Below are 13,548 nucleotides of genomic sequence, written 5' to 3'. Positions count from 1 at the left end.
CTTTGGCGTAATCATTTTTATTTCGAAATGATGTCTTTCAGACCGTCCGCAGCTAGACTTATTACTTACCTATCTGCTCCAAAAGGTCTTTCTTTCGCTTAAGATAAATCTAAAGAGCTATTTAAAACAATATACATCTGGGTTTGTTATCATGATTGGAGATCAACTTTTGACCGCTAAGTATTATTATTGGACACAAACAAAATTATCTCTAGTTTTTCGGCGGTCGTCAGTCAGTAAACGTGAGTACTAATAAATTTATAAAAGTTTAATGAGTTGGTATATTTGTCTACACTAATGTTTTTATTAGACGCCTATAAAAGAGCCAGCAAGTCATCTCCATTGTATGATTGCACAACATTGTATATAAGTGACATGCAATGTTTAAACATTTATTTTCTCGTTTTAGTTTCAAGATGGAGTCGCTAAAGAAGCTACTCATTCTCAGTGTCCTAGCTGCGGTAGCGGCAGACTTCACCGCCCACTGTCCTCCGATGTGCTTATGCTCGTGGGCCGCCGGTAACAAGCAGGCTGCCTGCTCCAACGCCAACCTTACGTACCTCCCGAAATGCCTCAGCACGGAAATACAGATACTAGACCTTTCCCACAACACCCTCCATGAAATTAACCGACACGCATTCCAGGACGCTCAACTAATCAACCTAAAGAAACTTTTCCTCAGAGACTGCCAACTTCAGACCATACATAAACACAGTTTTAAAGGTCTCGCTATCATGATCGAACTCGATCTATCAAAGAACAATCTTAAAGAACTACACTCCGAAACCTTCAGCGAAACCACCAAGATTAGATCTCTACTCAACTACTCAACGACAATCAACTGGACACTCTCAGCGACAGCTTGTTCGATAACCTACCATTCTTGCAGAAGGTTGACCTAAGCAATAATAAGATTAAACAAATAGGATTGACAACTTTCCAGAATGTACCTAGGCTAAGTAACCTGAAGCTGAATGGTAATCTTCTAGAGTCGCTTGATGTCGGTTCTCTCAGCGCGTTGACCGCACTGACTAATTTAGATGTTCACGATAATCCATGGAAATGTGACTGCTACCTAGAGCCTTTTAATAATTGGGTTATAAGCAAGAATTTGTATACAACTCCCGTAGCTTGCGCAGAAGATAGATAGATAGATAGATAGATATACGTTTATTTGTTTGTCACAATACACACAGAATACACAAAAGAAATAAGTTACAAAAAAGAATTAGAATACATAATAAGCAAATTGGAAAACAGGAAATTACACAGATTTTTACAATAGCGTACTATGATACTGTGCGCGTCGCAACAAGACAAAAGGGTCACGGCTCAGTATTACGCTACGCCCTGAGGCAGCAGCACTGATATTCTGCCGGAACCGGATCAGATCACGATAACACATAATTGATTAAATAAGAAATATTGTAAAGAGATGAAATTATATACCTAAAATATCTATAAATAATTGCCTATGAAACGAGTGAGATGAATGCTATGATGAAAAGAAATGTGTGTTTGATCTGTTAGATCGATAGATAGTAAAATAATTGCTACAGCTAGAGCTAAACCTGAAGCTAAATCCGGTAATCTGCAACCAGGTAGCCATAAGGGATACCCAAACTTTGTTTTTCTAAAAGATATTTTTTAAAATGACGTTTAAAAGTAAATTTAGTTTTAATTTGACGAATCGGGGGCGGGATATTGTTCCAGCACCTGGTTGCGAGATACCGGAAACAGCCTGTAAAAGCAACAGTTTTGTGAGGGTGAGCTTCTAGGAGACATCGCCTGGTAGACCGTGTACCATGTCGTTCATGGAAAGAGGATATGCGTATTTTAGAGAATAAGTAATGGGGCTTTTTGTCATTCAAAACGCCAAATAAGAGACTAGCTAGATGTAAGTGCCTCCGTGAGGACATGTTTAATATGGATGCTTTGTTAAGGTATGGTGTAATGTGTGTTCTCGGTGGTATTGAGCTACAAAAACGGAAACAGGCATTTTGGACTCTTTGGATAAGACGACGAGTTTTTTCCAATAGTCGTGGCCCGTACACAATGTCTGCATAATTTAACTTAGAGAGTACCAGCGATTCGCACAACAACTTACGAATTTCCTCATTTAAGAGGTATCGTACTTGGTATAAGACCTTAAGACGAAAAAAACACGACTTCACTAATTCTCCTATATGCTTCTCAAACCTCAGCTGGTTGTCAATGACTAATCCCAAGTTTCTAGCCTCGTCTACGCGTTCGATCAGTGAACCCCTTATAAAAATTTTAGGTTCATTACATAAAATCCTAGAGAGTTGTACTTTGGATCCGAGTATCATAAACTTTGATTTAAGTGGGTTCAACAGTAATCCGTTATTATCTGCCCAAGTGGAGATATTTTCCAGGTCTGTACTTATTTTTTGTAGTGCCTCATCGAACTGACTTGGACGGGCTGCATAATATAGTTGAACGTCATCTGCGTATAGGTGATAATTGCAGTTTTTGATGCTTTTGGTGATATCAGCAGCGTATATAATATACAGTAAAGGGCCGAGTATAGAGCCTTGAGGCACTCCTCGGGTTAGGTTTCTAGAGTCAGATATCATTACTGTACCATCGTACTTAGTTAATTTAACGGATTGCGTGCGTCCATTCAGATAATCACTAAACCACGCCAGTGATCTCGAACCTACTCCATAGAAACGCAATTTAGCGATTAGCAAGGCAGTATCTATACAATCAAAGGCGCGAGAAAAATCTAATAACACTAGACAGGTACCCTTGCCATTGTCTTGCTCTGAAATGATGTTATCTACTACATCCATTAGAGCTGTAACCGTTCCCATTCCCTTGCGGAACCCTGATTGCACGTCAGGTAGAATATTATTGTCTTCTATATATTTATAGAACTGCTCATAAACAGCCTTTTCCAAGACTTTAGACAAAAAGGAAGTATGCTGATTGGCCTTAGGTCTTTAGGTTCAGAAGGGTTATCCACCTTAGGCAGTGGGGTGACCAGGGCAGACTTCCATATAGCAGGCACCTCTCCAGTCAATATTGACTTATTAATGATAGCCGTAATCACAGAGAGCGTACGCGGGAGTGTAAGTACAATCATATCCCTATTAATGTTGTCTACACCGGTTGAATTTGAAGTAATAGCCACAATATATTTACCTACCTGCTGTTCATTGACCGGCTTGAGGTTAAAAAGAGAGTTACCAAATAAGTTACCCTCAAAATCTAAAAAGGTAGACAGTGGAACCCTGCTACACCCAGGCACATCCAAAAAGTTATCGTTGATCAGGTTTGGATCATTAAAACGGTCAGGGAGACAGTCTCGGCTATTCGAGTCTGATAAAACAGTTTTTTTAAGATTTTTCCATAATGACTTAGAATCTTTATAATGTGAATTTATGTGGTTGTTGTAATAAGCTTGCTTTTCATTGTAAATACTTCGCACTACTAGTTTTTTTAGGTCATAGTAGTATTGTTTGCTACTTTCTGTTTTGGACTCTCTATACCTCAAATAAGCCTCATTGCGCTTCCCAATCATGATCCTAATGGTACTGGTAATCCATGGCAAGCTGTGCTTTTCCCGAATTTTAGTAGATTTAGTCGGAGCATGCATATCAAACAGAGACAGAAGAAGGTGATTAAAAGTTACCAACATACTCTCAACCGATTGAAACTGTAAAACTGATTCCCAATCTATAGAATGAAGGTCCCTGTCAAAGTCAGAAATATCTATATCTTTGATTGGCCTGTATGTAATAGTTTTCGACACTGGTTTGGGTCGTTTAATGGGAAAAGTCACTGTCAGCATACAGTGCCCGAGTGAACCAGTTATATTTGAGACGCATACTTCGTTAAAAGGAGCACTGGTACATATAAGGTCAATAAGCGTTTCGTTCTCGACAGAATAATGAGTAGGTACTGTTACGACCTGCTGCATACCTAGGTAACATAAAAAACTGTTGACTTTTCCAACATTACAGTTAGAGGTATCGAGCATGTTAATATTGAAATCTCCCAATAATACAACATAATCATGCTTGGAGAAGTGTGATATAGATTCTGTAAGCGCATCAAAAAACAAGTCTACATTTATCCAACTTGGACGATACGCTGTACCTATAATAAAACTGCGGTGGTTAAGAGACAAAGATATCCACAATTGCTCAATATCGGCAGTAGGGTGGGTAGATCGGCGCGCGCGCACCGTAGACTTGATGTAAAACGCGACCCCCCCGCCACGGCCACCGCGCATGGAGGTGGGTCGAGGGGCGTTTATTAATTTGTATCCGGGAACGCGCGGGGCGAGTCGTTCTTGACCTTGTCTAATCCACGTTTCGTTAATCGCTACTATATCGGCATCAAATTTATTCATTGCGATTAAAAAGTCATTATGTCCCGTAGCCAAAGAACCCGCGTTATAAAAACCTAACTTTAAGTATTTCGTTTTAGCGCCTATCTTAAAGAAATATTCGTTAAAAGGTTGTGATTAAAATGACACAAAAAAAAGACAACGCGGTGATGTTCTCGTAACATTCGTAACCTCAAAACCTGTTCGTGTTTTTTCCGATATAAATATGTGTTCTATTGAAAGTGTGTTTAGATACAATTTAGTATAGTGATTCGTGTGGTTTGTGGAGTGTATGGCGTTCAAGTGTGAATCAGAACCTATTGTGTTATAGGGCAAGTTATGGAAAGAACTAAACGAAGACGATTTCGTATGTCCACCACACACTGATAAGCCAACTCTAATTGCTACATAACCAAACCCAAACTCCCCTATGAACGGACCGCCTACGGACGGAGCCCCTTTTGTCTGGAGGAGATTCCTACCTACCACTAAGCTGTACTTGTTTTATTTAGAAGCAAATGTAGCAATTAAGATATATGTATACATTTTTTGATAACAATTTCTTCGATTATGATCATTAAGTCTATCCAGAACCCATTAAGGGAGTGCCACACACATAAAATCCTTGGCCGCGTCAAGGATAATCACTTAAATGATCTACCTATTATGAGATCTATAGATAATGTCTGTGATTGTTATCTTACTAATCCCCTCCAACTCGACAGTGTATTATATTATTGAATACAAACAACAATAATCAGTTTGTTGCCGGTCGTCAACCAGTCAATGTGAGTACTACCATCACAATTTTTACTTATTACACTATACAGGGTGTCCGGACTGTCCGGTCCAGTAATACATTGTGCATCTTAAGGACAAAATAATGTGTGTCGTTACTAAGCAAAACGTTCAGATTTGTTGCTTGCTAAAAACAAAAAAACGAAATCCATATTAATCTTACAACTGACTATATTTTTTTTTAACATTAGAATTAAACTGAAATGTTAATAGTTATTTGTTATACAAGGGGGCAAAGTTGTATTTTAACGCCGAGTGTGGAATTGAAAAACGAGCAAGTGAAAGGATTCTATAGTTGAACCACGAGCGAAGCGAGTGGTTCGAGAATAGAATCCTGAACTTGCGAGTTTTTTAACACACGAGAAGTAAAATACATTTGCACCCGAGTGTAACACAAAACTTTTCCCCTCACTATAGCGAGGAAACTATAACGCAAAAAATGCGTTTATCATTGCTTGCAGTAGTTCCACAGATAGGTAAATCATCTATATTACTAGATTCACCTATTTTTATCAATTTTAAAGCAGTTAATTTGACTTTATTCAAGGTCAAATTACTTTACCCACTAGTGGATAAAGTGCGTTTTTACCCGCTGGTATTAAAGGACAAAACACGTGTTTCCGAGCTAGTGAGGGGAAAAATTTATTAATCAAAGAAATGAATAAAACGATAACAATTCCACATACAATTAAAGGAGCCTGTAGCATTATTCAAAGCAAATATATGTGCATATAACATTTGTGACAATTGTGACTCGATTATTTTACATTTTAGAAGTTTGATTCGAGGTTATGTTGTTGACATTATCGATAATGAATAAACAACATTAAGTACATTGACTAGTTGATATTGTTGTTGTTCTCTTATCGTTAATAAGTGGGTGTCTATATTTATGTAATAATAATAAGAGTAAAGTATCGATCGTATAACAATTATGAAGGAAAGTAGGAAGTACCTATATTTTAGGTTGTCGCTTAAATATCAATAGGTACCTACTAATTATTACACAAATATGTAAATTAAATTATTAAATGATCGTAGACGACAGGCTGGCAACCTGTCACTGTCACAATTTCGGTTTTTTTCAACCCCTTTTTGCCAAGAGTGGCACTTAAACTTGAGTAATTCATATGCTCTGCCTACCATTTATGGAATACAAGCGTGATTGTATGTATGTATTACACAAACGTACCTCATATTTCCAGATGACTATCCGCTGGGGAATCGTAAGCGCGGCGAAGATCTCCAATGACTTCGTAAACGCCATGAACAGTTTCCCCGGCAAGGGCGACCAGGCTGTCGTGGCCATCGCTGCCCGGGATAAAAGCCGCGCTGAGGCGTTCGCCAAGATCCATAATATCCCTACAGTCTTCGACTCCTATCAGGCTATGGCTGAGAGTGAGGGGGTTATCGGTAAGTTAGTTAAGCAAGCCTATATCGTGTAAGTGACCAGGCGGTCGTGACTGTCGCTGCTAGGACAAAAGCAGCGCTGAGGCGTTCGCCAAGATCCATAACGGCTCAGCCACGACATTGGTCTAAGCGCGACAGCGGTGAGCGGCGGCCATACATTGGAGCGAGACACAGCGATGGGACTTTTCATTCGCACGTATTCGCACTGCCGCTCACCGCTGTCGCGCTTAGACCAATGTCGTGGCTGGACCGTAACATCCCCACGGTCTTTGACTTCTATCAGGCTATGGCTGAGAGTGAGGGGGTTATCGGTAAGTTAGAGCGATGCTGTGGGTATATTGGTCGTAGTTATTTGATCATCTAAATGGTGTTAAAGAATGATCAAACATCAGCCGTCGCCAAGGGATGGGATGGGAGTCGCGCTGAGGCGATCGCCAAGATCCATACCATGCAGTACGGTGTTTGACTCTTATCAGGCTATGGCTGAGAGTGAGGGGGTTAACGGTAAGTTAAGAAGCTATTGGTAGGATATCGGTCGTAATTGTCAAGTTATAAAGCTATGAGCTATCGCTCTGCTGAAGCGCCGTATAATATCCCTGTGGTGTTCAGTTCAACTCTTATCATGTTAATCATGTAATGGCAGAGATTTATGGGGTTATCGGTGCTCGAACTCAAGTTAAGCTATACATAATATCCATAATAGCGCTTATCACTCATGCCATGATATAAATAATGTCATCTGACTTAAAACACCATGATTAGGTACTCCATACGCAAATCGTTCCGATATCGAAGCGCTATCGATGTCCCCATTGCCTCAAAGTCAGATTAAGACTTGTAACAAACATATCGCCAGACCGATATGACCTTCAAACCTTCACGAAAAGATCGTACAACCATCTTAAAGGCGGGCACGCATCTCCAACACTTCTGGGTACGTAGTTGAATGGCACAAACGCTCACGAAACGAAACGCTCGTAGATATCTATCTCTATCGCTCTTGCGTATACAGCCAGACTACATTTCGCAGCATTTCGTTTTCGTTTCGCGTCGCAGAAATGCCATTCGGCTACGGCACCTGGTGTTTCGGGTGTTAATGAAGGGCGGCAGTGATCGCTTACCATCAGCGACCTGCTTCTTTGCCTAAAAAAATCATTAATTCCAGATGTAGTCTACATCGGCGCGCTCAACCCCGACCACTACCCCCTCGCGAAGCTCTTCCTAGAACACGGCAAGCACGTCCTCTGCGAGAAGCCCCTCTGCCTCAACCTGAAGCAGGCCCAGTCCCTCATCAGCGTCGCCAAGCAGCACAAGCGGTTCCTCATGGAAGCTGTCTGGTCGAGGTTCGCGCCAGCGTATCTGGAGCTGGAGAAAGAGATAGCTGCTGGAAAGTTGGGGGAGGTGAAGAGAGTGGAAGTCAACTTTGGTGTGCCATTGTTGGATGTGGCTAGGCTGAGGTGAGATTTCAACCCTAAAGTAGTTACCTAAGCTTCCTGATGAGCGGTTCCTCATGGAAGCTGTCTGGTCGAGATTCTCTCCCGCCTACTTGGAGTTAGAGAAAGAGATTGCGACTGGAAAGTTGGGGGAAGTGAAGATAGTCGAGGTGAACTTTGGAGTCCCGCTATTGGATGTTGCCAGGCTGAAGTTTCAACCTTAAAGGTAGTTATGATGACTCCTGACGATTCGCAATCTGCATATAGTACCTACATAAGACTGATCAAAACCCAAATAAGGTTTGACTCTTTATCAAATACACATTATATTGGTTATGTACTTATGTATATGTAGTAGAAACAACGTCAGATACATTTCACATTCTATTTACAGCAAAAAAGACATGGGCGGCAGCACAGTCCTTGACCTTGGAGTCTACGTCCTCCAGTTCGCGCAGTTGATCTTCAAGGACGAGCCGACCAAGGTGACCGTGGTCGGGGAGAAGAACGAAGACGGAGTGGACATAAACGAGACAATAATTCTGGAGTACGCGGGCGGTCGACGCGCCGTGCTCAATGCTGATGCCACTGTCAAGATGTGGAATAAAGCTACTGTCACGGGAACTACGGGACGCGCTACGGTTGGTTCACTTTAATTCTGTTTTTAAGCCCAAGGAAACTCGAGAATTGCTAACTGAACGTTGGGAGAGATCAAAAGTGTCGTAAGCTTACGGGGAACTTGTGGTTTCACTAGTTTACTATTTACTATTTGATTAACGGTGCCCAGCTATGGATGTTTATCCATAGCTGGGCACCGTTAATCAAATAGTAAACTTCGATAATCGCTAATCCGTTACTAAAAAAGTTAACTTCGTTAATCGTTAAAGCGATACATTTCGACAAATTTAACGTAAGTTAAAATTAATCGATAATCCGTTAACACGTGAAAAAAAAATTTACTGTAAGTAAATAGTAGTATCAGTAATATATATTAGGTACTGTAAAAGCCCCAAGTACAGCAAGCCTTTTGAACTCTGGGATGCATCTGCCCTGCTGGATTAACGGATTCGATAAATTTAACGGAAGTTAACGAGTCCGTTAACACTTTTTAATGTTAACTTAGAAGTTAATCCGTTAATCGAAATGTTTAGTTCGTTAATTAACGACTAACGGATTAACGAGTTAATGCTCAGCTATGTAAACATCGAACAATAGCATAATTTTCAAAATGCGAAGGCCGAGTTCCGCGTAGGGCACAACTCTCGAAGCGTCGAAGAGTACATTTTTTAGTTATAGTACTGTACAGAGAAGAAATGAAATGATACCGCATTATACCGCAGGCGCCCTGCATGTAACAGCGCGCCTCGAGGACTTTTTACTACATCTATGTTATTTGCTAATGTACAGTAGAGTTCATAAATATCTGTACATTTTTTACACCTTATTGCAATGAGTTAAGGTGACGAAATGTACACATATTTATGAACTCGACTGTACTGTACATAGGATCAAACACATCTAAAGGTCCTTAAAATATGGAATAGGCCAATATTTCTGATCAATTTAATGTATTCTTTTTTTTTTTGGTCGGAGGATTGGGAATTTAGAGAAGTAACTTCTATTTTATCCACAAGAAATTGGACGCCGGGATGTCCCGGAGGGAGGGAGATAATGTATTCTTTATTTTTAACAAGCAGAAACGTCTGCTAACGATTCTAAACATTTTTATATTAAAGGAAAAAATGGAAAAATTTACGCTTCCGGCGGGACTTGAACCCGCATCATTTGCAATCCGTGCAAGACTCTTAACCAATTGAGCTACGGAAGCCACGCCGGACATCGCAAATCTTTCCATGCCTTTCCTTATGTACACACGTCTTGGGGTGACGTCTAGCGCCATCTACCGACAGACTATTACATCTTGTAACGGCACTGGAGTCTCAAGTTATATTGAGAATTCACCAGTAACAATGTGCTAACCCATACTAAATTTATTTTTAACAAGCAGAAACGTCTGCTAACGATTCTAAACATTTTTATATTAAAGGAAAAAACGAAGACGAAGACGTGTGTACATAAGGAAAGGCACGGAAAGATTTGCGATGTCCGGCGTGGCTTCCGTAGCTCAATTGGTTAAGAGTCTTGCACGGATTGCAAACGATGCGGGTTCAAGTCCCGCCGGAAGCGTAAATTTTTCCATTTTTTCCTTTAATATAAAAATGTTTAGAATCGTTAGCAGACGTTTCTGCTTATTAAAAATAAATTTAGTATGGGTTAGCACATTGTTACTGGTGAATTCTCAATATAACTTGAGACTCCAGTGCCGTTACAAGATGTAATAGTCTGTCGGTAGATGGCGCTAGACGTCACCCCAAGACGTGTGTACATAAGGAAAGGCATGGAAAGATTTGCGATGTCCGGCGTGGCTTCCGTAGCTCAATTGGTTAAGAGTCTTGCACGGATTGCAAATGATGCGGGTTCAAGTCCCGCCGGAAGCGTAAATTTTTCCATTTTTTCCTTTAATATAAAAATGTAATGTATTCTTGTTTTATTTGTTTCATTACAGGTCGAAGATCCATTCCACTTCCCTGAAACCCTGATTCGTGCCGACGGCTCAGTGCAAGAGTTCAAACTGCATGACTCCAAGCTGCCGTACAACTTCGGTAACAGCGCCGGCCTCGTGTACGAGTCGCTAGAGGTCGCTCGCTGCATCAGAGAAGGTGAGCTATATACTGTCCTCTCTCTCTAGCAAACTGCACGACTCGCAAGCTGCCGTACAACTTCGGTAACAGCGCCGGCCTCGTGTACGAGTCGCTAGAGGTCGCTCGCTGCATCAGAGAAGGTGAGCTATATACTGTCCTCTCTCTCTAGCAAACTGCACGACTCCAAGCTGCCGTACAACTTCGGTAACAGCGCCGGCCTCGTGTACGAGTCGCTAGAGGTCGCTCGCTGCATCAGAGAAGGTGAGCTATATACTGTCCTCTCTCTCTAGCAAACTGCACGACTCGCAAGCTGCCGTACAACTTCGGTAACAGCGCCGGCCTCGTGTACGAGTCGCTAGAGGTCGCTCGCTGCATCAGAGAAGGTGAGCTATATACTGTCCTCTCTCTCTAGCAAACTACACGATTCCAAGCTGCAAGTAATATAAGAAAAAAAATAGTAGGTACGTGGAGTCCCTCCGCGCAGAAGTGAAACTTCGTAACATAACCTCAAAAACATTTTGTCAAGTGACGTCACGTACTTCCATCTTTTTACTGTTTTAAATATTTTACATTGCTAATTGCTCAAATTATTCAAAAAACAAACATAAACTCATTCTACACTCGATCTAAATATAAAACACACACATACCAACCAACCAACCATTCCACCATTCAAAACCATTCTGTTCTGTCACTGACTGAGTGTATAAGTGAATGAATGGAATGAATGGAATGAGTGAGTCGTTGAGCGTAACGACACTGACAGTGTTACGCACTGAGTGAGCGGCATTTCACGCAACGTAACAATGACTGAGTGTTACGCGCTGTCAGTTGGAAGTCGCATTCGAAGTTTCAATTCAAAATACTCACACTAACGGCTCAGCCACGACATTGGTCTAAGCGCGACAGCGGTGAGCGGCGGCCATACATTGGAGCGAGACACAGCGATGGGACTTTTCATTCGCACGTATGGATGCCGCTCACCGCTATCGCGCTTAGACCAACGTCGTGGCTGGGCCGTAATATTACCTAAATAGGCTAGTTTCCTACTTATTACTTACAATCAGCTTCTTTTTAAGAACTGTCAAAACGATTTGCTAATATGGAATTACTTTGAAATACTGAGGAGTGACGTCACGGTCAATTCATTTACTTTATATCTTTCTCTTTGACTTATTAAATAGAAAATAAGTATGTTTAAATATAACTGTCCATATTTTTCTTCTAATTATGTGCTGGTTTATTTCGTGCACTGCATAAAATATTTTATTTCAAGTATAGGAAACTAGCCTATTGTAAACTGTTCCAGGTCTACTTGAGTCTCCCCGCATGAGCCACAGAGAGAGCCTCACCTGGCTAAACTTGAGGACACCGTGCGGAAACAACTGGGCGTGCATTATGACGTCGACGATGAGGCTTTTTAAGCATAAATATATCATTCATTTCATTCCTGGAATCAATCAACCAACCTCAATGGAATAAACGGAACTTTCATTGTATAACTGACACATGTATGAAAGAGCCACTATTAATGACGAGGCAGACTCAAAGTTTATGACAGATGGCGCCACCCTATTAGTCCTTACATGAGAGCGAGAAGATGATATGTTTTTCTCTCTCTCACATATGAATGACAGTGACATGCCTAGACACTTGCACAGGCGCCGCCTGGCGGGATAAAATGTCAGTGTGCCTCCTCATTGGTTAAGTCCAAGGATTATTTATATGTATAGGATTTACAAGAATCGTACCTCGATTTTTTAGCGCTACCTATTAAATACTATCATCACTACACTGATGATGCCTACAATTTTTTTTTAAATTTTTATTGACGTGATATCATGATTTTAAAATAAAGAAATATGTCATTTGTTCTGATAAAAAATAAAAACACGCAAAAATATTTGGGGAAAATATGATTTTGACCACTTTGAGGCTGCGAAACAGCGCCATCTAGTTTTAAGCCTAAAAGGCCCATACATTTCAGGGATACGTTTTTTCTGTATGGGCTTTGTCAGTCCAGTAAGTAATCGTTCTTGGTTAAGTCTGTCACACACATAAATGGCTCCCACACTTGCTGTTACAAATACATATTATTATAACAGGGTGCGTAGCCGAAATGGCACAAACGCTCACGAAACGAAACGCTCGTAGATATTTATCTCTATCGCTCTTGGCGCGACAGAGCCAGACTTCTTTTCGTTTCGCGCCGTAGAAATGCCATTCGGCTACGGGGCCAGGCATTGTGCACCATAAGATATTTTCATTCACTCATTCGTTCCATTCGTGCGAGATTTTGGAATCGTCTGTACTTTCGTAAACATTGAATACAGATTTGTATAGAATCATGTTGTTAATTTGTTAAGATTTATATAAAATAGAAAGAAACTATTGTTTACTTTTTTATTCGTGTATTTTTATCCCCCTTTAACTCTTCTTGCTTGTTATTCTATCTCTATTTGCTGATTCTTCCTTTTTGAGGCGATGGTGGTAGTAGAAATAAAAAATGTAATCTGTTAACAGCTTAACTTTTATATTTGTACTTATTAACATAATTTACTTACACTTTACTATGGTTATCGAAAACAAAATTATGTAATATTTAAAATATTATTAAACGAACAATATGTCCCCCTTAAAAATCCATTTCTTACAAACTACTGTAGATGTACCTATGCTTATAGAAAGTTCATCATCTGTGATTTTAACATGCTTGCTTGACTGGTCAAATTTCAAAACTAAGAAAAGCCCCTCAATCTTACCCCCGGGTGGGGGGGTGTGTAATGATTGGTATACATTTTTTTGGTATAGTAACATTTTATATAACAACATTTGGTATATTTTTAAA

General features: G+C 40.4%; 2 protein-coding genes across 2 annotated transcripts; both read left to right on the top strand.

Moving 5' to 3' along the window:
- The first annotated feature begins 155 nt into the window (after positions 1 to 155).
- LOC125235957 (chondroadherin-like protein) lies at positions 156 to 945 on the top strand. The gene is made up of 2 exons (XM_048142618.1): positions 156 to 242; positions 410 to 945. The coding sequence occupies exon 2, from the start codon at positions 417 to 419 to the stop codon at positions 900 to 902; it is 486 nt and encodes a 161-aa protein (XP_047998575.1). The 5' UTR covers positions 156 to 242; positions 410 to 416; the 3' UTR covers positions 903 to 945.
- Positions 946 to 4,687: 3,742 nt separating this feature from the next.
- On the top strand, positions 4,688 to 12,230 carry LOC125235956 (trans-1,2-dihydrobenzene-1,2-diol dehydrogenase-like). Its single transcript, XM_048142616.1, is given in 7 exon segments — positions 4,688 to 5,145; positions 6,361 to 6,568; positions 7,731 to 8,022; positions 8,393 to 8,639; positions 10,565 to 10,718; positions 12,010 to 12,048; positions 12,051 to 12,230. Coding segments are annotated over 6 exon segments (1,014 nt in total). The 5' UTR covers positions 4,688 to 5,145; the 3' UTR covers positions 12,125 to 12,230.
- Positions 12,231 to 13,548: the final 1,318 nt, after the last annotated feature.

Source organism: Leguminivora glycinivorella, chromosome 18 (genome assembly GCF_023078275.1).
Source record: "Leguminivora glycinivorella isolate SPB_JAAS2020 chromosome 18, LegGlyc_1.1, whole genome shotgun sequence".
In the NCBI taxonomy this organism is placed as follows: domain Eukaryota; kingdom Metazoa; phylum Arthropoda; class Insecta; order Lepidoptera; family Tortricidae; genus Leguminivora; species Leguminivora glycinivorella.
The sequence above is the reverse complement of the archived record's forward strand: the minus strand, read 5'-3'. Positions and strand labels throughout refer to the sequence as shown.